The sequence below is a fragment of the Theobroma cacao genome, chromosome 3 (genome assembly GCF_053813885.1).
Source record: "Theobroma cacao isolate CCN51 chromosome 3, ASM5381388v1, whole genome shotgun sequence".
Lineage (NCBI taxonomy): Eukaryota > Viridiplantae > Streptophyta > Magnoliopsida > Malvales > Malvaceae > Theobroma > Theobroma cacao.
The window spans coordinates 41,496,616-41,522,434 of record NC_142641.1 but is presented as its reverse complement, the minus strand read 5'-3'; the positions used below and the strand labels follow the sequence as shown (position 1 = coordinate 41,522,434).

At 34.3% G+C, this 25,819-nt stretch overlaps 3 protein-coding genes across 6 annotated transcripts; 1 reads left to right on the top strand and 2 right to left on the bottom strand.

The window, feature by feature from the left end:
* Positions 1–6,852: 6,852 nt before the first annotated feature.
* YSL1 (YELLOW STRIPE like 1) lies at positions 6,853–10,726 on the top strand. Of its 2 annotated transcripts, none has more exons than XM_018117754.2 (8): positions 6,853–7,542; positions 7,639–8,017; positions 8,123–8,295; positions 8,667–8,761; positions 8,844–8,978; positions 9,094–9,283; positions 9,403–9,517; positions 9,650–10,726. In XM_018117754.2, exons 2-8 carry the CDS (start codon positions 7,660–7,662, stop codon positions 10,576–10,578), a joined length of 1,995 nt encoding a protein of 664 aa, XP_017973243.1. In that variant the 5' UTR covers positions 6,853–7,542; positions 7,639–7,659; the 3' UTR covers positions 10,579–10,726. The 2 variants fall into 2 exon arrangements, with proteins under 2 accessions (XP_017973243.1, XP_007039404.2); XM_007039342.3 differs by having other exon boundaries at positions 7,628–8,017.
* Positions 10,727–11,322: 596 nt separating this feature from the next.
* LOC18605982 (Tetratricopeptide repeat (TPR)-like superfamily protein) lies at positions 11,323–18,200 on the bottom strand. The gene is made up of 14 exons (XM_007039338.3): positions 17,695–18,200; positions 16,830–16,952; positions 16,645–16,714; positions 16,347–16,460; positions 15,753–15,836; positions 15,323–15,373; positions 15,178–15,207; positions 14,980–15,042; positions 14,773–14,838; positions 14,475–14,603; positions 14,179–14,214; positions 12,442–12,561; positions 11,766–11,954; positions 11,323–11,572 (listed from the first exon to the last, which is right to left on the bottom strand). Exons 1-14 carry the CDS (start codon positions 18,033–18,035, stop codon positions 11,462–11,464), a joined length of 1,527 nt encoding a protein of 508 aa, XP_007039400.1. The 5' UTR covers positions 18,036–18,200; the 3' UTR covers positions 11,323–11,461.
* A 514-nt stretch (positions 18,201–18,714) lies between these two features.
* Positions 18,715–23,176, bottom strand: LOC18605981 (Ypt/Rab-GAP domain of gyp1p superfamily protein). Of its 3 annotated transcripts, XM_088804702.1 has the most exons (6): positions 22,662–23,176; positions 22,338–22,502; positions 21,251–21,386; positions 21,065–21,114; positions 20,470–20,523; positions 18,715–20,316 (listed from the first exon to the last, which is right to left on the bottom strand). In XM_088804702.1, exons 1-6 carry the CDS (start codon positions 22,973–22,975, stop codon positions 19,053–19,055), a joined length of 1,983 nt encoding a protein of 660 aa, XP_088660828.1. In that variant the 5' UTR covers positions 22,976–23,176; the 3' UTR covers positions 18,715–19,052. The 3 variants fall into 3 exon arrangements, with proteins under 3 accessions (XP_088660828.1, XP_007039398.3, XP_007039399.3); XM_007039336.3 differs by lacking the exon at positions 22,338–22,502 and having other exon boundaries at positions 22,662–23,173; XM_007039337.3 differs by having other exon boundaries at positions 22,338–22,670.
* Between the last annotated feature and the right edge of the window lie 2,643 nt (positions 23,177–25,819).

Below are 25,819 nucleotides of genomic sequence, written 5' to 3'. Positions count from 1 at the left end.
TTTATTAAACAAACTTTGAACTTGAATAATTAGAATGTCAAATTTAAATTATAAATCCACAATAAATCTAACTATTTAAATTAAAAATGACTTAAAATAAATTGAATCAAAATAATCAAATCTAAATTTCACACGACTTATTCAATTACCATATTAATAATATTGAATGCATCCATGCTAAGTATTGAATTCAAAACGATTCAAATTTAAAAATAACTAGAAATAACTTTGATTCAAAACAATCAAATCAAAACTTAACGCAACCCGTCCAATTGTCGTGTTAGTAATACTTGATGCATCCATGTTGAGTGTTGAATTCAAAACAATTCAATCTAAAAAATCACTTTAATTCAAAACAATCAAATCTAAATGTAACCGGACCGGTCCAATTGCTGTGTCGGTAATACAGCATGCATTTATGTTGAGTGTTGACTTCTAAATCAATTTCGATAGAGCTCTAATTTTTCAGTTTTGGGCTGGGCTTATAAAGAGCAGTCCTCATCCAAAGGAAGGCTTAACCGAAGAACTTGGACTCAAGCCCATAAAAGAGGATTGGGGCTAGAATTGGAGGATCTTGGCAAGTCGGCAAGGGTACCTAGTGGCAGCAAAATCATCTAGCACTAAAAATATCCACGAAACACAAAGACTTGCTGCTTGAGAATTGATGCGTATACGATAAATCATGCGTTAAGATATTGTGAATGGGGTTAACTTTCTTATTCATAATTGGATAACAAGAGAATTGTCAAAGATATTTATGTATAACATTCTTGTTTTATTTATATATATATATTGTTAGAATTATATGATTGAAATTGTATCATTAAAGATAAACTTGCGTATTACATTTGTCTATTTGTAATATTCAAAATACATCAAAATCACTTGATTTACTTGAAATGATTAAGAATAGACAATTTGATTGACGGGATTTTAGCATTTTACTTTTTGTTTCCTAAAACCATATCTCGTTTGCAAAGAGTTGTGACAAAAGAAAAAATTTCGAATCATTACAAATTAATTTTGTGTGTTATCTTGTAGAAAATTCAATGCCATGATAGTACATATAATTAATGTGAATTTAGTGATACCATGTTCTAAAATTTTCAAATCATCAGTGTGGAAAAAGAAACCCAATGTGCCAAATGGTAGGAGAAATTCAATGGAGGAGCTGCTTTCTGATTGCAACACTCCTACAACCATGTTTTCCAAATTCATAGTACTTCGTCCTTTAACCCCTCATCCATTTTTTTGCCGGGAATGCAAAGACTTAAAGCAAATTTGTGGGCCAAATAAAATAAAAGAGTTGACTTGTAAAAGTCTGCATAATTTGACAGCCAAACAATGAATAGCTTGGCCGTTTAGCTGGGTAATTTCTTCCTTTGAGGACCAAAATAGTTAACCATGATCAGACTTTGAAACAAGAGAGTTGATTGCATGCATAACTAAATTCATTGGACATACATGTGCCACGAGATTATTATTTTATTTTTAAAAAATTAAAATATGTAAAATAATATCTACATTAATAAATTTTTAAAATTTTTTACTTATTCGATGTGAAATTGAAATACTTTATTGTCTCATGCGTGCACCTCAATTCACAAACTCTCTTGTAAATTTTGCAAAATTTTGTTTTTCATTTTTAGCTTTGCTTCGGTAAGTTAGTCCGTTGTTATGCAAATTACAAATATTTAGGTATATGAAAAGTATTCTGAGGATAGTGGAGGACTATTCGCATGCTTTTATACGGGTTTTGGTTAGGCTGGTAGTGTCTCACATCGTCCCTTTAGAAAGTGTTAAAGCATAAAATCAAAAAGGGTACTTTCCATTTTTCTATGGTCCGATCTGCAGTGTTACAAGCATTCTGAGCTCCTACTTTTCTAAGTTTCTATCACCAGAATGGTGAAAGAAACAGGTCCGATCCTTACTGCAAGTGAAATCCTCGGTAAAGTTGCTTGCTCTTGCAAGAAAATTTGTTGGCATCTGACACTTTGAAGAAAACATGCACGTGAAATTGTTTTTTGTTTTTATAATTTATATGTTATAAAATTTGACATTGAATGACCCAGAAACACTGCCTTAGTAAAAACTATTAAGCTATTATTGATTCAAAAGCTTGTATAGTAACATTTATAGAGGACTGAGAATGTATTATATATACTTGGCTAACTCTTCTGGACTTAAATGCATATTCTGCTAATAATTGCATGAACAACTTCAGCATATGGTGGGACGTCGCGTCTTTGACCAGTATCTGAAACCACTGAATAATTCTGTCAAGAGTATGATAAAGAAGTGCAAAACAACTGATATCATTGGCCAAAAGCACCATTAAAGATCAGACCCTAAATTGGGATGTGTATTGGGAGATTTTTTACTTCATTTCATAGTTTACTTTCGGCCGGAATCTTTCAATAACTGATGGGCATTTGAAGGCATTTTCGATATCAATGATGGGGCTGTCCATTTCGGTGCACCTCGTGGCTGCTGCTTGTGGTGAGCTCAAGACCGTTGCTTTTTATAAGGGAGACCCCACTTCCATGACACCATATACATCCCTGTAACTTATCGTCTTTCTTTCTTGTCTTCTTTTTCTTTTTCATCTGAGCAAACCATAGTCACAGAAAGTAGGAGATCTTTTTATAAGGCAGATCTTGTCGGCATAGGTGGAAAGAAGCTTCTGCTCATTAACATGTGAGTGATTACTGCTTGAAAGTGGAAAGAGAAAAAGAATAAAAAGGTCCGAACACAGGTGTACCTCAAAGAGTTAAAACCACCACAAGTTCTAAGTTAAAAGCCCCCTTGATTGAAAGGAAATTAAACATAAACAAATAAATAATATACTAACACTTAATCATTGGCCTTTCGTGACAGGTATCAGAAGGTAAAACACCTTTTTCATTTCCTAATTCTGACCTCAGTTTTACAAGTAATATCTAGAAAGTAGGACTGTACTGTCACGTCTCAAATATGAGACACGACAAATATAACATACTTGTAAAATATAATTTTATAGACATGTAGGGTTTCAATATATATATATATATATATATATATATATATATATATATATATATATATATATACTTTATACCATTGTTAAAAGAGATTAATATACTTAAGAATCTAATTATTTGTAAAGCTAAATTTATTGGTAGAAATTAAAAAAGTCATAATTCGATAATATCTAGAATTAGATCTTTAAAACTATAAAGTTAACATGTTAAGATAAAAACTTGAATACTAATTTAAGATAGTTTGATATTCGTAACATTTAAATAAATCCTAAACAATCTAAATTCATTTACTAAATTACGAAATATCACTTTATGAAATTTTCGTGTGGTTAACCAAATCGTAATTTGAAAAAAAAAATGAAACAAGGAGTGAATCTAACCACTCAGCAAATAATTATCATCTCTTTAGTCAGATCAAGCATGCTCAAAATATTTAAGTCAAAATATCATTAATCATATAAATATCAAAATAAAATCTTAAGTTATCTCATTCAAAATCACATAGTTCAAAATTTTACTTTCAAATAATAAAACAGACATATTTCACAAGTATTTAGATTTTAGAAATCTCTTAAAACATTTTACAACCACACTTAACTCCTGTTACATAAGTCAAAAATAAATCTACAATTATCCCGATGGCATGAGTTAGAAGTATATCAAAAATAATCATTGGTTGCGCTGAATAGTTATCATAATTACTATTATTCTGTAACTGGTAGTATGGTTGGGAGATCGATCTCTAATAACCAAATACATGTCGACATGGTCAATATTTAACACTCATTGGCAGAGTCAGAGTATGACCATGCTAGGAGACAAAATAGAAATATATGTTTTTAGATTACTCAAATTTTACAAAATAGTGTATCCACTTTCTCAAAACATATCTAATGCATATAAAAAATATAATAATTTCAAACTAAATATTTACAAAGATATTCATATATGCATACATTTAAAAAAATCAAGTTCCAAAATAAAATCGAAATTATATTCTAAAAATCAACATAGAGATCATATTTATTTACATATATTAGCATGCTCATCTGAATTAACATACCATAAGACAAAATATTATATTCAAGTACGAAAATCATATTAAAGCAAATTTTAAGGTATGAAAACACCGAAGAGATATCAGTCACTTACCTAATTTGTCTGGTTTACTTTCAAGTAGCAAATCATAAAATTCTCCAAATAGCCTAATATATCAAGAAAATATATATAAAAATCAAAACTGAGTTTGCAAACAAATCCCCGTTAACCATCCTAAGCACTTAGGGTGTATAGCGATCTCTACTGCAATTTAGGAACATTTTTTATTAATAAGTTTATATTTTATTATTATATATTTTTGAATTAATAATAAAAAATTTTCAAATAAAGTTGAGAATTAAACTAAAATCATAAAATCAGTAATGATTTTAATTTTTGATAGAAAGATAATATTAATTTTATATATAAAAATCATATTTGTAATTTTTTCTTAAGTTTTGATATTTTTATAAAATCTACTAATTTAATAAATAAATTTTTAAAATATAAATATACATACGTTTATATATAAAAAATACAACAAAAATCACCTATCTAATATTTATGAAGTTTACAGCAAAATTTATTAATCATTAATTAAAATCAAAATTAAAAAAATTTCTATTTTTTGAAATTTTCAGAATCTAGATGGTCATTTGGCTTACTTTGAACTTTTGTAACTCTTAACCTAAATTATTTGCAGTCATAAAATCAATACCAATTTGAAGTATTCATATCATACTGTAACACAAAAATTTGTTTTGATTAAAAAGAACACAAGATTTTCAAGTTTCAAAAGCCAAAAGTTTAGAAATCATCACAATATCAACTAACCTATTTTGACGCTTTAATTCTCTTAACACCATAAGCTCCTAATTGAGTAAGTGATGCCAAATTAAACACCTTATTTCATACTACAAAAGCCTTCAAAGAAACGACCCAAAATATTACTGGAATATGAAGTTTCGGTGACTAAAGTTGAGTCGTCAAAATTATTGAAAATCAAGTTTCCAATCAACTTAAAAAATCTGTATCTTCCTAGCCACAAAGCTAAACGAGTTGCTACAAAAACTATTGAAAAGATTTTTTCAAAATTTTTCATTTGGTACCCATCATGTCACTGAAATAATACTGAATTTGAATAAAAGTTAAAAAACATAAAATAATTTAGAGTTTTTATACTCAAACTATGAAAATACAATACTAACTATACTTTAATCAACAATCCATTGAATACTTTTCCCTTTTCTTTATCTTCCTTCTTCTTCTAAGATTAAACTATTTTGACTGGTTTTTCTTGGAGTTTGATGAAATAAAATGGATGTTAATCCTCTACTTTTTTTTTAAATGAAGTAACTGTCGTTAACTTTTTTCTTAAATATGATTTAACGTATATGGTCAGATAAATAAACTAATCTTAACCCTTCTATCTTAAACGTGATAAATAAAAACTAATTCTAATTAAAACTTTTTTATTTACTTAAAGACTCCTTTTACTATTTTCTAATTATTAAGGCATATAAAATCATAACTATAAATAAATAAACTAATAAAAATAACATCTAATTTATTTTTATAAAAACTATAACTTAATAAATTTAAATATTTTTTTATAATATATATTTTGTGAGGAATATTACATGTATGTCATAAAAAGTGGGGCTTAAATTGTTTGTCCAGTTCCCTGGTTGAATTTATTGGTTTTGTCTTGTGTGTTTGTCATTTGTTATCTAACTTCGGCTGATTAATTCGTACGACTATGGTCCTTGCTCATATGTTTAACATACAAAGAGAGAATCTATATTCTTCTTTATTTATTCAAAGACTCTTCTTTCTTAAGCATTCAAGATTATAACTATAAATAAATAAAATAATAAAAATAACATCTATTTATTTATTTTTATAAAAACTGTAACTTAATAAATTTAAATATGAATTCATCTTCCCTAGTTGGATTTATTGGTTTTGTCTTGTGTGTTTGTCATTTGTTATCTAAATTCGGCTGGTTAACACGTTCGACTGTGAGCCATGCTCATTTGTTTAACATATAAGGAGAGAATCCATATTCCACAAGGCATAGTCACTTACTTAACCAGCCTCGAATCTAACCGGTTGGTCAATGTGAAGGAGGATAAAACTTTTGAGCAGAGAGAAGTTTCGTTTCCAGTGGATTATAGTTTCAATAGATATTGATTGAATGCCTTTTTTGGAAAAGGCTTTCCATAGTCCATACGATTAGCCATTACTCTGCGTGCCTCAAATGGGTACTTCTATTTATAGATTTTTTTTTTAATAATTGAAGAAAGGGAGATTTGAATTTTACTTTTAAGGTAAATATATTATATACCAATCAATGAACTAAATGTTCGGGTGTAATACTTCTATTTATTGATAATTAATGAGTTGTGATAATTTATAGAGAAATTTAACAAGCTGTACACATTATCTTAAACGTTTCTGAGAGGACATGTAAGAAAAAAGAACTGATAAACAAGAATCCAATCAAAGACTGGCACATGCATTTGTCAATCTAATTATAGCTAATGTGTAGAAGTTTTAGAAATTAACAGGGTAGCAGAACAGAGTGAACAACAATAAGATAAGAATTAAGAAACATTGCAAGAAAAAGAGCCGTGGATATTTTGCATGCACCAGGGAAGAAAAAGCCTATCCAAATCCAGATTAGGGCCTACTGACACAAACAAAAATCAATGTGTTTGGTATTACAAGTAAAAGAACAAAGCACTCCATTGACTTTATGACCTCAACATGAACATAATGTCAGTCCATCATTTTCTGTTCAATTGGATGACTGATACCCACATAGCCACAACTCTACAATCTTCCAGAGATCATGCCTAAACCACACTCGGCTGAAAGAAAAAAAAAAGAATCTCTCCTCTTAACAACACTATCATAACAAACTCAATGGCCTAGAAAAAAAAGAGGAGAGGCCAATGATAAGGTCATCCAGCCTTTCCAAAACAAAAAGAGAAGAAAAGTCATCCAATAAGGCCAACGACTCGTTAAGTAAGCTGTCTAAGTTACAAGCTTGGTTATAAATACTTATAATCTAGTGCCTGCTCCTTCATACACAAGCATTTTATTCGATGTTCTTTCCCTCCTATTGTTAGAGAAATCATTTTCTACATTTGTCACTTTGGCAAGTGAATGAAACTAAGTAGGCTCTGAACAATATATTTCCGCTGTTAGGTGGAATTTTTCGGTGGTGTAATGAATTATATATGAAGGCTAAGTGTAGGTTGGGGAAAAGACTGAGGAAGACAACCTTTTATTGAGAAGGCAACAAAGATCCGCACAGGTTTCACGGTGTCTGCTTCATTGAGAAGTATTTTAAGTGTGTTTCGAGAGAAGCAGACAGAGAACCATTTGGCAACTTGATTGACACTATGTGAGCGTCTAATCCGTCTACCAAAGCCAGAAGAAATAAAAGAAGAGAAAGAGAAGAATAAGAAAGACCAAGGTGAGATATGTCCATTTCTCTTTATTCTGTTGACGTCAAGTCTTCATTGATCCGTTGAACTTATTTAGCTAACACCGTATATTAGGAGCTTAACAGAATTTCGCAGAGCAACAATTAATGAGCATGGAAGAAGTGAAAGAAAAGAAAGAGAACCAGAGAGACAACTTGGAAGAACGACAGCAAGAAACTGAGGGTTCAAGGATTATACAACCATGGGCGAAGCAAATCACTGTCAGGGGATTCATTGTAAGCATACTGATTGGGACCATTTACAGTGTGATAGCCATGAAACTAAACCTCACGACTGGTATGGTTCCCAATCTTAATGTCTCCGCTGCTCTTCTTGCCTTTGTTTTTATTCGGACATGGACAAAAGTTGTTCAAAAGGCTGGATTTATGTCCAAACCTTTTACAAGACAAGAGAACACCATGATACAAACATGTGCAGTTGCATGTTACAGCATAGCCGTTGGAGGTTAGAAGCTTCAAGCATAAGCAACCTTTGAGGTTTATTTGCTTATTTTTCGGTTCTTCTAGTTCTCTCCTAACATTACATATTTTTTTATGATATGGACTGCAGGTGGATTTGCTTCTTATCTCTTGGGATTAAACAGGAAGACATACGAAATGTCTGGAGTAGACACAGTAGGGAACTCCGCTAACGCAGTAAAGGAACCAGGATTTGGTTGGATGACTGGCTTCCTTTTTGTAGTTTGCTTTGTTGGTCTTTTTGTCTTAATTCCTCTCAGAAAGGTATATCTAAGTTTCTCTTAATAAATGATCAACGGCTCTAACTTTGTTCTCCATCACCCATTAAGTGTTATAAATAGTTGAAGATAACTTGCACAAAATTATGTCGTGAAGGGAGAAAGTGTTCTCTTTTTGCTTTTTCCTGGGTGTGTCTGATGTTTATGTTAATAGTTTCTCCAGCCAAAGAACATGTTTTCTGCATGGCGTTTGCAGAAGTGGGGTTTGGGACCGTGAAGGGTAGAAGTTCACCCCTGCTAAAATGAGTGAAAGAATCACTATAGTATTATAAAGACAGGAGCATGTCAGAACATCCCTTTGAGGTTTTTTTTTTTGGGAAAAGGTTCAAAAAATTTTCATGGAGTTCTTCTGTACAGGTCATGATAGTGGACCTCAAGTTGACTTATCCCAGTGGCTTGGCAACTGCAGTTCTCATCAATGGTTTCCATAGCCAAGGCGATAAGGCGGCCAAGTAAGCATCCAGAGTTAACATTTCTTCGTTGGTTGTAACCAGTAGGAGAAGTTACCATGATCTATGGTAATTTATATTGCAGGAAACAGGTGCATGGATTCCTGAAGTATTTTTCAGCCAGTTTCCTGTGGGGGTTTTTCCAATGGTTTTTCTCCGGGAAAGATGGATGTGGTTTCAAACAGTTTCCTACTTTCGGACTGCAAGCCTGGAAGCAAACGTAGGTCTTTTGTGCCTGGAATGTTATTGAGCATACCATTCCTTTTTTCTTTTGTCTGTTGTTTATATGACTAATCATTTCTTGGCGTATTGTTGAATATGTGGTTTTCTCGCAGATTCTTCTTTGATTTCAGCCTGACCTACGTCGGAGCAGGAATGATCTGTTCCCACCTGGTTAACTTGTCTTTGCTTTTTGGAGCCGTACTTTCGTATGGGCTAATGTGGCCACTTATTAATCGGCTTAAAGGAGATTGGTTTCCTGAGGATTTACAAGAAAGTAGCATGAAGAGTTTATATGGCTACAAGGTCTCGCATTGTCTCTGTCCTCAAAAACAGAGAAGTCATTAATCTACTATTCCGCTTCCGTAGTAGTATAAAAATTGTTTACAGAGCCATGTATATAACCTATAATTCTTGGTTGTCAGGTTTTTCTATCTGTTGCTCTCATTCTTGGTGACGGCCTCTACAATTTCCTCAAGATTTTGTGTTTCACGTTTATCAATATCCACGGGAGATTGAAGAACAAAAACCAAAATACAGGTAACAGAGCAGCAATCTCATCTTGTGTTTCCACTTTCCAGGGTGAAAAAGTTAAAAGAGTTCTTTAATGCTCTATTGTCATCTAATGAACTTTTGATAGTGACTCACCAACATATATTGTCCTCCTTGCAGCCGATGAGGATGACCAGAAGGAGACAGTTGAGGGTCTAAAACAAAATGAAGTTTTCCTCAGAGAAACCATCCCCATGTGGATTGGCATTGTGGGATACGTGCTTTTATCCATCATGTCAATTATTGTGATCCCAATCATGTTCCCTCAGCTCAAATGGTACTATGTGCTTGTAGCTTACATGCTTGCCCCATCTCTGGCATTCTGCAATGCATATGGGGCTGGTCTCACTGACATTAACATGGCCTATAACTATGGGAAAGTCGCCCTATTTATCTTAGCGGCATTGACGGGCAAGGAAAACGGCGTGGTCGCCGGGCTTGCTGGATGTGGTCTCATCAAATCTGTTGTTTCTGTTGCTTGCATTCTAATGCAAGATTTCAAGACAGCGCATTATACTCTTACCTCACCCCGAGCAATGTTCTTGAGCCAGGCAATTGGTACGGCTATAGGCTGCATTACAGCGCCGCTTAGCTTCTTCGTATTCTACAAGGCATTTGATGTTGGAAACCCGTACGGGGAATTCAAAGCTCCTTATGCATTGATATACAGAAACATGGCGATTCTCGGTGTACAAGGCTTTTCAGCTCTGCCTCACCACTGCTTGCAACTCTGTTATGGCTTCTTTGCTTTGGCAGTGGCAGTGAATTTGGTGAGAGATTTCTCACCGCATAAGATAGGGAAATGGATGCCACTTCCGATGGTCATGGCGGTGCCGTTTCTAGTTGGGGCATATTTTGCCGTTGACATGTGCTTGGGGACTTTGATTGTGTTCGTTTGGCAAAAGCTCAAAGCAAAGGAGGCTGAATTGATGGTTCCAGCCGTCGCTTCTGGACTAATATGCGGAGAAGGGCTATGGATTCTCCCTGCTTCAATTCTAGCCTTGGCCAAAATAAATCCGCCCATTTGCATGAAATTCCTGCCTTCCTAGAGAAATCGTGATAAATTGTTCAAGGAAGAAGAATATAAAGATCCAACGCTGGTTCAAGGACCAGACGCTTGCAGCGATCATCACAGGGTAGTAGAAAACTCAGTATATTTACTATTTTTCAGAAAATAAAAACTCCAATCTTAGTTAAGATGGAATATCGAGCACACACTCCAGCTGTTGCCTTCAAGTTTCCATTGCTTTGGCTGTTTTATTAAAAGGGTAAAGATCAGACTTTTTTTCTTAAGAAATAACTTTATAGTGGGGTTAATAATCAATAATGTTTCAAATCAGTTTACAAAATGGGTACAGGTCCAAATTGAGAGATAACCAATAGTCTAAAACCACCTAATGAAAATGTAATTTTGCGAACCAAGACAAATACTGATATTTGCCCACTCTATACTGCTCTGATCAACCTCAGGTAAGTCAGACGGGAATTGTCCTACTCCTACAGAAAATCTCCTCGTTTCACTGGCCTCCGCTAGTTAGGAACATTAATTTATTTCTATCAGAGAGAGAGAGAGAGAGAGAGTGGAAACCAAGAAATTGCCACCCATTCACTTTCACTTTGGACATTACCCGCTTTTATGTACAATCTAAAACATGAAATAAGGGCTGGCACTCAATGGGGAAGGGAGGAGTGGTTCAATTTCAAGCCATCCTCCAACTTTACGGTTAGCATTTTCTAAGGAGATATGCCGCAGGAAAAGAAATATGATGTCAGATGAGATACCAAATGAATAATTTGACAGAACAATTAGCTTAACCTTAGTATTCCAAAAATTTTGATAATATACATGATTCAAATTAGATCCAATCAAATTTGAAGACGGATGTAAACAATCTGAATAAAAAATTGCAAGCTCAATTACATGAGAAACACTTAGGCTGTAATGATACCTGCTAGAACATCAGTCTTACCTCGTGCATAAATTGTGTAAACTAAGCGGATTGCGTCAAGCCATCCATCTAGGGATTCCCAGGAGTCAGCAACCTGAAGGGAAGAGCAGAAAATACTTACCAAAGCTGGATTGCCAAACATATGTTGCTAAAACAACATCCAAATGCCAAACATGGGCATATCTCGCCAATAGTTGTTAAGTTTTGCCATCAGTTTGAAAAATACAAGTCATTCATTACGATTTAAGAGGACATTTTTAAATGAAAACATAAAGCGTGATACTTACCAAGAAAACTGGACCGCGGGTAGTATCAATGCAGAGGCCTGCACCTGGTGGTAAAGTCAGATCAGCACATGCTGATACAGAAACAATATCTGGAATATCAACTCTGATAGCCCTTTTATCGATATTTGCTACATCTGCAGTTCTGCCAGAGAGGCTGCGGGAAATTTGTTTCTGCTCGACCCTGATAACCTGCTCAATTGGAAAACAGAAAAGAAGGACATGGAGAAAGAAAATGAAAGTATGAAGATGTGGTCTTTAACTAATATCAGATTAGAGAAAATTGCCAAAGCAATACATACAAGGATACACTGACATAGACTAGCAGCATAAACTAGAGATAAACCCTATTCCCAGCTCTCTCTCAAACACACACGCACTCATACACCCTTAATTCTTTGATTAGCAGTTAAAACTAGTTTTGCTCGATACCATCCTGGAATTAAAATGAAAGTGACTTACAACAAATATATATTTGCTCTTCCTCTATTCATTCTGACTTACTAAAGAAATAGGAAAAACAAAGTTCTTTTTCTTTTTGATTGTAGGAATAACATAAGTTCAGACATTAAATAAGAAAATTTCTTTGAAGAAATGAATCCCCATTCTCAGGCAAAAAGGAAAATGGAACTTGATATTTGTTTACCGTGGACAACAAAGAAACCAATCAGTTTTTTACCTGTTGAAGCGCTTCATGATTCAAAAAGAACTCTGTTCTTTTCCAATCACTATGAGGTGCAATTGTGTTTCCTGCTGGTGGTGCAGTCAGATACCCATCTTTAAGATGGGGTAAAGGTAGCTGTCAAAATTTTATTTCTGTCAGATTTATAATAAAAAATAATTTCCCCAGCTAATTCCGAGTATAAACAGCGTGATGACAGCCACTATCATGTGGTCTATAACCCACTCAATATTTTTAAACTAGCTGAGCTGCCTCAGTTTAAACATAAAATGAATAAATAAGAAAAACCCTCTTCCCTAACACACAGACACACTCAGAACAACAGGGGAAGAGAGAATAGGAATGCAGTTTATTGCCATTATTTTTTTTAATAAAACCATACTTCTTACAGTTTGAACCCAAGATCACTACTCCAAGGAGGCAGCACTAGGCCATACTAACTAAAGGTTTTCAGAGTTACGGTGCTATGGGTGATGGAAAGAATAGGACCATTTTCATCCTATCCCATGTTTGGTGTGCACTAAAAAGGGGGAATTGGATTGCAAAGAGGATTAATCATCTTCCTGATATAGGATGACTCAATCCTCTGGAAATAAGGGAGGATTATTTTTAATCTTATGGGACTGGATGATAAATGCTTTGCATTTTCCATTTTACCCCTAAAACTTACATCTAAAGATTTTAATTGGCTAGCCCGATTTTGTTTCCTTTTTTATTTTTCTTTTTTTTTCCCTCTTTTTCTTTTTCCTCCTTCCCTTTAGCCCCATTTCCGGCCAACATTAACACTGGTGAAACAGCTAGAGCACTCTATGATGCCAGATGCGATCAAAGAGGGGCCAAATTGGAACTCTTGATGCCAAAATGACACTGGGAGTAGCCATCAGCAGCTTCGTCTAGTGGCTCTGGCTGCTTCAGCCATCCAGATCCAGCCCTCCCCATCCGATGGCTGCCCTCTGGCAGACCAGAAAGAAAAAAAGAAGAAAAAATAAAAAACTGAGAGACAAGATACATTTGCATAATTTTCTTTTTTGGAAAGTTAAATATAATTATAAACATTTAAATTAAATATATTCTTGCTCAAACATTTTAAATTCTGTTCATAATTATTAAATTATAAATTTAAATCATATTTATTTTATGAAAAGGGTAATTTTGATCATTGATAGAGATCATTCTATCCTATCCTTAATCTTACACACACCAAACATAGGGATAGGATGATATTATCTAATCCAATCCACTTCCTTATCTTATTTTATTCTATCCTAACCATCATCCTACACACCAAAGGCACCCTATGTGTCATTGCTTCTATTGTGAAAAAGAAATAAACACTCTTGGGGGTTTGGATTGGCATCAGTAAATGGGTTCACATCCAAGCCAAAGGTATACTATTCGAAAAAAACATTGGATTAGGCATGTAGTTCTCTATAATGAAAGGACATTTTGCATCAGAACAACAGTTTCTGGTGCACCCTAAAGGTTCAGTTATGTTGCACTGACAATTGACAATTGAAACAGCGCTGATGCACTAACATGAAAGAAATGTGGACTTCAAGGATCACACCTAACAACATTCCTCTTACTACTTAAAGATCCACAAAAATGCTCATCAAACAGGAAAAGGAGCAAGAGATCATTCTCATAGGTTTAGACTCCACTTCCCTTACAGATGATTCAATCTATTTAGAAAAGAATAAATCTCAAATTATTGTTGAAAAATTAAATACTGACCATTGAACGAACAAGTCGCAAGGCACTGCTGTAAACCTGTATGTTTCAAAACATCAAATAAGAACACATCCACAAAACTAAGATGGGAAGTCAAATTGCACAACTCTGACACTTTAAGTTAAGCAGAAAAAAAAGAAATATATCATTAGCTTTCCTGAAAATTTAATGTTTACAAAATGTCGAATTTATGCTACAAAATTTCCTTAGCCAATAATTATGCCACCCACATAGCCTCAAAGTGAGACTGCATCCAGTCAATAAACCTCTATAGTCCAAAAAACACACTGATCTCTTACCGAGTAATTTGGTTTCAATGCATGAGCAGCTGCAATGTAGATAGCAGATTGGCTATAAAGCTCATTTGGGGAAACTTCTTTCAGATTCGTTGACCCTCCAGTTCTTAACGTATCCTCAGCTAAACCATACTGTAATAAGAACATAGATATTTCAAGTTTTGAATTTATACTTAACTTGAATGAAACGTTCAGATAATGAAGTCATTATCTAATCTCATTAATATCACAAAGAAATGAATTCATAGGTGAAAATAGGATCAGGCCATGCAGAATAAGAACTACTAACCAACAAACTTACCAGAACAGTTCCAAGGTTGTATATTGCTCGATGGAAATCAAATTGCAACTGTATTGCTGCACGAAACTGCATTAGAAGTAAAGTTAATTGTAAGAATACAAATGCAACTAGAAGCAATTCTTTTAGGACATATCAGATATCAAATTACTTTGCTGCTTGTTCCTAAAGTCATCCAAGCACTCTGATTTCTTCAAATGACTTTTGTACCTTACTAATTGCAGTCCTCACAATTTTTTGCTTCGCTCGTGCTGGAACAATCGCACTGAGTTCCTAAATAAAACGTGATAAGACATGAAAGTAAGCAAAGCATCCTACGACTTCATAGAAGTAGTCTCAGAATTTAATTCAAAAGATATAGAGATAAATGATGACCGTCGTAATAGCGACATCACTAAAACAGTGTACCTGAAGTGCAAGTCCCCAATTGTTTAGCGCCTGAAAGAGATTCAAGCATCCTTATAATCGCTAACAGGTGGAATACAAATGAAAAGATGCAGGCGTTCTAGTTAGCAGAATTACAAGACTAACCAAACAATTACTTCAAATATACCTGAGGGCTGTTCCAGTTGAGCTGGACAGCTTTTTCATAGTTTTTTGTTGCCTGCAAAACCATAACAATAAGATAAGGCTCTATTAAACACAAGGTCAAGGTTTTTATTCACTACAACAAAGCATTTCTTAGAAAAGGCCAAGGATTTCCACACAGCAGTACTGCAAGGACAACATGTTGCGGTACTAAGCTCTAGAATTGACTATATAGCAAAATTATACAGTCAAAACCAATTTCCATGGTTCTTTGGCCTTGTTAAAATGGATTATGTAAAGCATGCAGTTAACATGAAACAGAACAGGAAATAGAATCTTATCCACACATGGAAAAAGTTTTCCACAGCATGACACCAAGATTTTCCAACAAAAAGCTAGTGTTACTCATTCATAAGTCTAGCATGACTGAAATACCAAAATCATATAGTCAGAACCTGCTCCCATAGTTCTTCAGCTTCTTTGGTCCGTCCACGCATTTTTGCCCTATCAGATATTGCTATTGCCCAGTTGTAGAAAGCCTGTCAAGTAATGACATTGCATCAAAGTCATGTGAATGTATATCATGAATATATATTATACAGACTCATTTCTGTGTGTGTATATATGCACTTATACACTTAATATGCTGTGATTAAGATTTATAAGGTGCCCATGTAAGCAATCTGAAGGACCATAAACATAAACAACCAGAAAATTTTCTGCAATGTAATTTACTAAAGAAACAATAATCAGTCATTAATCCTTCAAATAGTTTTCATGTTTCAGCAAGAAATAAGAAACCTAACACAATAAAATTGAACTCTCCAACAGTACAAACCAGAAATGCTCAAATGAATTCAATTTCACAAGTCTGTAATAATCAACCCCACCCCCAACAAAAAAAAAAAATCTATTGTGTATTCAGTTTCTTATCTGGCTTCTGCTTTCCAAGCAGTCATCATGCCATTTTGTAATTGTTACAGAACTAAAAAAATCACAAATTCATAGCAATGCAACAGGATCCTAGGGACATGGACAAGCATACATACATCATGAAGTGTTGGGCAAAGACGAGTTGCCTCATCATATTTTTTACAAGCCTCCTCCAGCAAGGCATCTTTAGAAGGTGAAGTAGAATCTGGACTAACATTATCTGCACTTTCCTGCAAGCCAAATAAGAACAGTGGAGACATGTTATGAGCAATCTGACACATTTTACAATGATTACAATATGCTTAAAATTGACAATGTTATGCAAGCTGTCCAAGCCAAATTAAAATAGGAGGACATACTATATGATTCTAAATGATGTTATCATTATACAAAAAATCAATCAGTATCTCAAACCTGAAGAACCAATGCCCAGTTGTAGAGAGCATCATAATCTTCTGGGTTTCTCTCTAGAGCAGTAGCGTACCTACAAAAATTGACTGGAAATCACTATTGTGGAATAGCAAAATTCTAAAACAACAACATACTGAGCTCAATACAACAGAAAAGTATGAAAGTGTATTGTAACAATATGAAAGTACCTCCTGGCAGCATATATAAGAATCCGTTGGCGAGACCTGCCCTCCTCATCAGCACCTGTGACACTATTGATCAACTCCATTGCAGCATTGTTTTGGTAGGTTTGTTGTTGTGTGCTTTCTTGACTGTAACATACGAAGCACAAGATAGAAAATACAAGGAGAAATGAGATGCTATCATACATATTCCATACTGAGGCAAAGACAATGAGAAAAATCAGAAATACAAGGAGAAATGAGGTGATATTATGCTTATTCCATACTGAGGAAAAGAAAGGTTTACTGCATGAGTGATGGCACATGAAAAAAAATATAAACTTAATTCTATAAAGCACAAGATCCCAAACCTAAGGACTTCTTCATCCAAGCTAGACATAGAGTAAGACTAAATTAACGCTAAACTTGAAATTCAGAACTAATTGAAGAATTCAAATATAGAAAACAGATCTGAATGTCTATAAAGCTCAAAGATAGCAAATTTTCAACAAACGCCAAGTTTAGGACTAATGGAAGACCATGATCGGAGAACAGTTGCTCATGCATGCAACTAATAAAAATGACTCGTTGTCTAATAGGAAGAGTACGCCTCAATAACATCCAGTAGCTTGCCAATAGATATAAAAGAACCAAAATTCTCCAACTTCTCTATTCAGGATATTAAAAAGGAAGAAGAAAGAGCGTAATTTTCTGATCAGTTGAAACTTGAATAATTTTCATATGTAATTCAGGTGACGAATCGACGGAGAATTCCAGAGATCCAGAGAATTCTACGCTAAATCTATCTAAATCCAATTATAGCATTAAAGAGAGTAATTTTATGATCAATTGAAACTCCAAAAGGAAAAGAAAGAATAAATAACAAAAGTACCTGTAAGGAGAGCCTGCATCATCTTCTTCACTTTTCAATTCACTTAGTAATTCTCTCATCGTGAAAGTCCGGTTCCCTTCATCATTTCCCAGCTCCGGACGAGCAATTTGGTCGGTGGATGCTGGTTTGTCCACCTCATTCGATTGAATCGAGCCCTCTTTGTCCTCCTCCGGCTTCAGATCCGCATCGGTTACTACCGGTTCCGGTTTCAATTCCTCCTCCGGTTTCGTTTCCGGTTCAGATTGCTGTTCGGGTTGAGATTCTACTTTCGATTCGAGTTCTGGCTCTGATTGTGCTTGGAATCCGTTTTGAAGTTCGGATTCCTCAGTCATTGCGGACATTGCGATGAACGAGTGGTTTCGGTGCAACGCCCAGAACAGAATCGTAGAAGATCTAAAACGAAAGAACAACGGAGGCTGAAGGGAAAAAAAGAAAATATACAGTGCGGTGAAGCAAAGGTCGAGAAAAAAGGGATAGAAAAAAGTCGGACGTTAAAAGAAGTTACTTCAGCCGGAGAAGTAAAAAGGAGCTGTAAAAAATGGTAAACTGAAGAAGGAAATTACATTCATATGCTAGATTTTTACTTCCACCCAAATTGCACGGACCAGGTCTTTTCAGTTTTTATTAGTAATGTAACGTGTAGTATCCAAATTCGGTTGTTTAAGAAATCCAAGGATTAAAATTGGAATAAACTTGGAGAATTTAATTCCAAACAAATTCAACCCATTTGTTAAGACTTTGAACAATTATAGAATACAGAATTCTTTCTTCTTTAACCAAAACACTAGCAATATTTTTAGCAAATAAACAAAGATAACTGAATAAGTATAGAAAAACTTGACTTTGTTTGTTCAAAAACGCATTAGACAAGCAGAGAAGCCGATGCAAGAGGAACCAGAGTAAAGCGTTTAACAGGGTTGGGTTGTATAACCAAAAAAGAGAGAGTTTAACAGGGTTGCAACACACTAAACAGCAATCGGTAATGAACTGATACAAAGAACTGAAGCACAAAGAGAAAACTTAATGTGCAAAGATTCTCTTCATTCAAGAATTGCAAGCAAGGTAAAACATCCTAAATTGCTGATTTTTCAGCGTTGCCACCATCACCCAGATGAAGCTTTTGAGTGCGGGCAATACATGATCAATCCCACAATAATTTACTTAGTACAGGAATTTGCCTATTGAATGCTTGTTTCAAGCAGAGATGTGAAGTAACTTGCAGATCCCTTAGTTTAGCAGGGATCCCTAAATGGTGAGAGGAGTTGAGGAAAATATAAAGAGGGAGAAAAGGTTTAAAGGGTAAAAAGTAGATCAGTGAAGGACATGACAAAAGAAAAAAAAAAGGCCAAAGACTAGTCCTAAACCTTGTCATGCAGATTGACCACCAAGTCATGGGCATCATCCAGAAGCTTCCAGACATCCAGATGTCCAGCCATACTATTGCATTCTCTCATTATCTCATCCATGCTGCTATACTTCTCTATAATTAGCTTCCTCCTCTGCAAAACACAAGCTGCTATCGCATAGAGCAAAAGATCATCAGTAGGGGGAGCTCTAAGTCTCAACCTCCCCCAAGCAGACTTTGCAATCCCAGCACGAATTGCTGCTTGGTCTGCCCACATCACTTCCCACAGGCAAAGAGTCTGCTCAAAGTTTAACTCCCTCCTGAAAAGAACTACAACCATTCTATACACAAAGAAGCAGTCTTCTGCTTGAAGCTTCTCCAGATGTCTATATAGATGAATATCCTTGCACTTGATAATCTTGGAGACAATGTTTAACTGTCTTCGAATGCCCACCTCATCAAGTCGGAAATTGTGACGAGCTCTTTTCATGAAACCTACAAAGCACCAGAAGGCCTCAGAGTCATCCTCTACCATCGAGATGATTGGTGAGAGCAAGTCACTCATTCCTTGGCAGTAACCTATCTCAGGATCATGGAGGGCATAGGCCTCAAGGATAGCAACAAGCCGAGCAGCATGAAAGATTCTGCATGGCTCTAAGTGATCATAATCCTTCAAGCCAACACTCTCAGCTAACCGTTGTGCTTTGATTTCTAATACTGCAGCCTGAGATGGAGAGTAAATGATCCATTCATCATTTGCCCTCACAGCATCCAGGCGGATGATTCTCTGCCATGTGGCAAAATCTTCATCAGTGTGGGATTTGGACCTGCCTTCTATCTTGGAGGGAGAGGAAGTATCATTATCATCTTCATCAATATTATTTCCCTCAGTTATTTCTGAGGCAAGGAGAGGTGTGTTTTCATGTTCTTCAGAGGAGTCAGAATCAGATGATTCTGTTTCACCAGTAGAGGCATCTTCACAAGTGACAACACTCTTATCACCATCTCCCTCCAAAAATGAGTCCGAGGATAGGAGGGTTTGACGACTTTGATCATATACAGGGCCATCTGAATCATCAACCACTGGGCTTCCTCCCTCGGTAGAGTGGGACCTCCTACCACTAACCACATCCTCTAAGCCTGGAGAATCAAGAACTTGACTGAAATCCTCACTGTCCTCATTGCAGCTGTTTCCAGAAGTTTCTTTCAACTTACAGCTCTTCTCAGTACGTTTAAGAATTTGGCGGCACTGTTTCCGTAAGCTTTCATACTCTTTTCTGTATCAGAAATAAGCAAACAAATAAAAACTCCAAACAGAAAGAGAGAGAGAGAGAGAGAGAGAGAAGGGAAAAAGGATGATGGGTAACAGTTATAAGCATCAGCTGATGAATCTGCATGTTAAAGAAGCAGAAGAAATAAAATGATCATGCCTGTTCTGACTTTGAATGGAATCTCTTTCTTCCTTTGAACTGTTGATGTCATATCTGTTAAGCATGGAGAAAACAGAGTCAGGTGGTGTAACTGGTCTTTAAGACCTACCTCTGAAATGCATAACAAATGATCATGTCAGAAAAATTTGTTTTGGATAAGTGATTATATGACAAATAATTAGAAAGAAGAAAAGCTCAAGCAGCAAGAAAAAGCAGGGCTTAAATATGACTCCCTAGAGCATACAATGCAAACTAATACATTAATTATTAAACACTCCACTTTCCCTCCTCTTACTTCCATCTCTTCCAACTTCCAAAGTTACTAACAACTAACAAAATAAAATCTTTAACCAAGACTCTGTATCAAAGTGAAGAATCATTGAGACAATGAACAATGTGAAAACACCAAATATGATAAAGAGGTGATACAATGATTCGTTAGGAAACGGATTCAGGCCACTAAAAAGTGATTCTGAAGGAGCAAGCTAACCACAAGGTAATGAAAGCAAGAATTAAGGAGCTAAAAGGTGACAGAAAGGTTTGTTTGAATCGAACTATGACAAGGTACATATAAATAATAGAATGAGAATCTTACACTCCCAGGAGGAATGGCCACACCTCTGCTCTAATACTTGGATCAACACCCTGCATTGAAGATGCAAATAATGAATTCTCAAACAGCAGTAATTTATCAACTAAAACAGAAGAAATCAGATACAATCCGTGACAAAATCTGACAAACATGCAGGCAAAGAAGTCTGAAACAAATTTAATGACATACTCCACTTCGAATTTTCTTCAGAAACTTAACACCACCATCAATGAGTTTTCCATCTGGTGTGAATAAATTCTTCCATTGTTTAGGTAGAAGGGCATGTTTTCTTCTCCTACGTGACCAAGGTGATTTTAGACTACCCCTGCAGAAGAAGAAACAAAATTAATAAATCCTCAATCACAATATAAGCTTATGTCAATCATAAATGAAGAAAAGAATGCAAAAGAAATTAATAGGCAATAGATATGAACTGAGGTTCCTATCATTTGGGATAAGTTCATATAATAATAGCATAAATCTTTTTTCTGTTGATTAATAAAAGATAGACTAAATGAGTCCAGACACTTCCAAAAATGCAATGCAATATGAGGAAATAAAACTTATGAAACACTCAACTGAGAAACGCTAAAAGCTGAGTAGATACGTGGAAGAGTGAAGACAAGCAAGTGATAACTTCAACTAGTTCTGCAATTGCAAGAGTAATTGCAACTTGGTCACAAACACTAAGAGGGTGCTTAACTATCGCATATGAAGATGAGAAACGAACAAAAATCACAATTCCACCGCAACGCTAATGAACAACTAACATGAAGTACTATTAAAATGAGAACCATGGCTGTAACATGACGCTCTAAATTAGAAATTCAATCGCTTTTATTCAAATCTTGCTTAACGAATTTTGATTCTGAAAGTGACCCAAAAATGAGATGAATCACAACAGTAGACTAGTGTGATCAACATCATTGTCGAAACAGTTAGGGCTTTCAAAAATACTTAGAAAGAAAGTTAAAAAAAAAAAGAAAAAGGAACCGAACAGTAATCAGATTCAGAACCTCTGGAAAGAGGAAGAGAAATGAGGTTGGAATTGAACTCGTACTAACAACCTAAAGAACATGACGCTAATGGAATCGATTGGACTACTTTCAGATCGGGGATCTAAGAACCGAAAGAGTAAAAGAAAATATTTTTTTTAAAAAAAAAGAAAAAGAGGAAAGTAGGAATCTCTAAAATCCAGGCAAAGATAAGTAGAAATCTTTATTTAAAATTAGAAAGGAAAGGAGTCGTTTAAGTTTAATAGAAAAAGTAAACTCACCGATCAGTTGGAAGTGGTGAGGAGGAAGATGAGGAAGAAGCAACAACTAATAAAACCGATCGCAAATGAATCCACGATGACGACGATGACGATGATGAAGAAGAAGTATTTGACGGCGATGATGATGATGATGGTGATGAAGATGTGTGGCTTCGCCGTAGGGCTCTCATTAACGGTTTCTGTTCGGTAAGCATATCGATTTCTATCTATCGAATTTACCTAATTAATAGTCACTCAATTTAAGGTTCCTAGGTTGCGTAATGATGGACGTGATTTGAATGAGAATGAACCTTTGATTTTTGAATTTTTTTTTTGTTTTTTTACCTACGAGAGTAGACGACGGTGGCGGCAAGGGCGATGCCGGCCATGGCAGTGACGGCGATGGCTATTCCAGAAAGTGAAACAGCAGAGTAAGAAGACCAGAAACCGCCACCACCGCCACCTCCGCCGCCGCCGGTGCCAGTGCTAGCTTCCGCAAATAGGATCCATTTTCCAAAAGCAGCGTCGCCGGATGAGAAAAATAGCATCAAAAAGACAAGGTAAAGTGAAATAACTGTTATGCCCAACCCCAAATCCCTATTTGACTTTTGCTTCTGCTTATTTTTCTGGTAAGTGACGCGGAAGAAAGCACTAAGCATCACCAAACGGAGGAACCGCTTGGGTTTTTTTGTTTGTAATTTCAGTTGCTTTTTTTTTTTTTTTTCCAATTCAAAGCTGTTGGTCCCCCTTCATGAAAGGTAATAACTACATCAACCGATTAATAATATTAATATTTTATTCTTAATAACTAAATAACATCTTCATGGGTATCTCCCTTTCTTTTCCTTTCATTATTATGCAAATATCTATCTATCTTGTGTCTACGAGCGAGAATGGTAGAAAAAAAAAGAAAAAGCAGATGGCAGATTTCATGGTGGCAAAAGTGGGGTTTTCGGCTTGGCCCAGTTTTCCCTAATTTAGCTTGTCTTCAATTTCACTGGGCCATAACAACATCAACCTCGGTTTTCTTTTTCGGTTTTTTTTTTTGTTGGTTGGTGAAGGGTATTTGGCTTTGATGAGACAAGAAAAAGAAAATTATGGTACAAATAACCCATATTTTTTAATAAAATTTTCCCTGCACTTGATGGCAGAATATAAGTTGTTGAAATGCGAGTGAAATGTTATGTTGGAAGGAACTCACCTGTTGGAATTACTAAAGAGGCTTTTTCGTCAAAGTGACGAACCATTTTTTACCCAATTGCCCCTGTTTTACTTGAGAGCTCTTATTTCTTGCATCACCTTCCGTCGCTTAAACCGAGTGTAACAGATCCACTTATGGTATGTTTAGTTGGCGAAATAGATAAAAATAAAATAAAATAGTTATTATGTGAAAATAGAATGAGATGAAAATAGAATAAAATAGTTATTACTTAATTTGGTATGACAAAAGAAATAAAACAGAAATAATTATTATGACTTATTGTAGTATTTGGTTGGTAACAATAATTTTGGAATAAGAAAGGAATAGAAAATTAAAAGATAAAAACACCCTCTATTATTTATATGACATTTTATTTTTATTATATTTTTAAATATTAATAATATAGAATTTAATTAAAATATTAATAATTAATATTTTAAAATATTAATATTTATTTAATTTAAATATTATTATGATTAATTGTTATTTTATTTTATTTTTAAAATATTAATAATTGATCATTTCAATATTAATATTTATTTATAATTTAAAATATTAATAATTGATAATTTATTTAAAATATCAATAATTGATCATTTCAATATTAATATTTATTTATAATTTAAAATATTAATATTTTATTTAATTTAAATATTATGATGATCAATTATTTTATTTTATTTTATTTTTGAAAATTAATAATTGATTATTTATTTAAAATATGAATAATAGATAATTTAAATATTAATATTTTATTTAATTTAAATATTATTGTGATTAATTTTTTATTTTATTTTTTAAATATTAATAATTGGTAATTTATTTAAAATAGTAATAATTGATGATTTAATTATTAATATTGTTTATCTAATTTAAATGATATTATGTTTATTTATTTTTAATTTATATTGTTATTAAATAGAAATAATTTATAATTTATTTTATTAATAATTGATACTTTAAATATTAATATTTTAAAATATTAATATTTTATTAAAAATTAGAATCAAGTAAGAGAAAGAGGAGAGAGAGAAAAATAATATTTTATACAAATTAAGTTGTAATTTTTCAAACTTGTAAAGAGTATTTTTGTTTTTATTAATTTTTGATTTTATTCCTCAACCATGGAATAACTAATACAATGAAGGAGGATAGTATTAACTATTTATTGGTTTTGAAGGATTTTGAATAATAGTCATTTCTATGAAATGACTATTATTTGGATCATTTTTCAATCAAACAAAGGAATCAAAATTCATCGAGAATAAAAGGAGAATGACTTAGCCATTCCCCCTAACCAAATATGCTATTAATGATTTTGCAATGGTTATGTCCTTTTTCACTCGACTGCTTCATCAAACCATCTCTGCTTACAAGTTTCAACTGACAAGATTGTGAGAAATTATTAGAAAAAAAAAAAGAAAGCAAAAGTCCAAATGATAGAGAATTTGGATATTACTACCATATAATGTGTGGGGAGGATAATATCACATGGCTCTCGAATACGTGGAGGAAGGGTTTGCCGATAACAATGGAGGGGACAAAGGCCACATTTATGCCGGACCACATGCCATTGCTTTATGCTGCACTACATTCTTAAAGAAGTCACATGAAGGATGAGATCATAAACTTTTTTTTTTTTATGTTATTTGAGTACCATTGCACATTTGAATTCTTTTTTTCCTTTTTAGAAGAGGAAAAGAATTCCATTAACACTAAGAAATTAAATTTCTAAATCTAACAACGTGATGGTTATAAAATCCGATTATTAATATGGAGGATAATTTCTCAAAAAAAAAAATATACTAGCACTAGAAGAATGCAGTAGACTACATAAAAAGACCAAAGGCATGAGTAATTACCGTTGCTTTTTACGGTGGATTTGTGTCACTTATGATGCAGCTGGCTCGTGCCTCGTGAAAGTTGCCATGATTCCACATTGGCAGTCTGCGGAAAAAGGACCGGACGCAATCATGACCCAAAGGGTCCATCCTTTTGTTGTGGGCTGGGCCTACAGGGGAATCACGATGCTGTTGGTAGCGACATTAGATCTATGATCAGAAATCCAACGCAAATCAAGGGACTTTTGTCACTGACTGAATTGACACAACAAAGGCCGAAATACGAAAAACAAAAAAGAAAGCAACACCTAAATTAATCCAACTTTATCCCCTTCAGCCACCTGATAATTGTTCTGTTGTGTCTCATGCTCCTATTATTATGAATTATGATCTTATATACAAGTGTCATAATTATTCAAACTTTGCATACAAGTTAAATGTCGCAACTTTGGACTAGATAG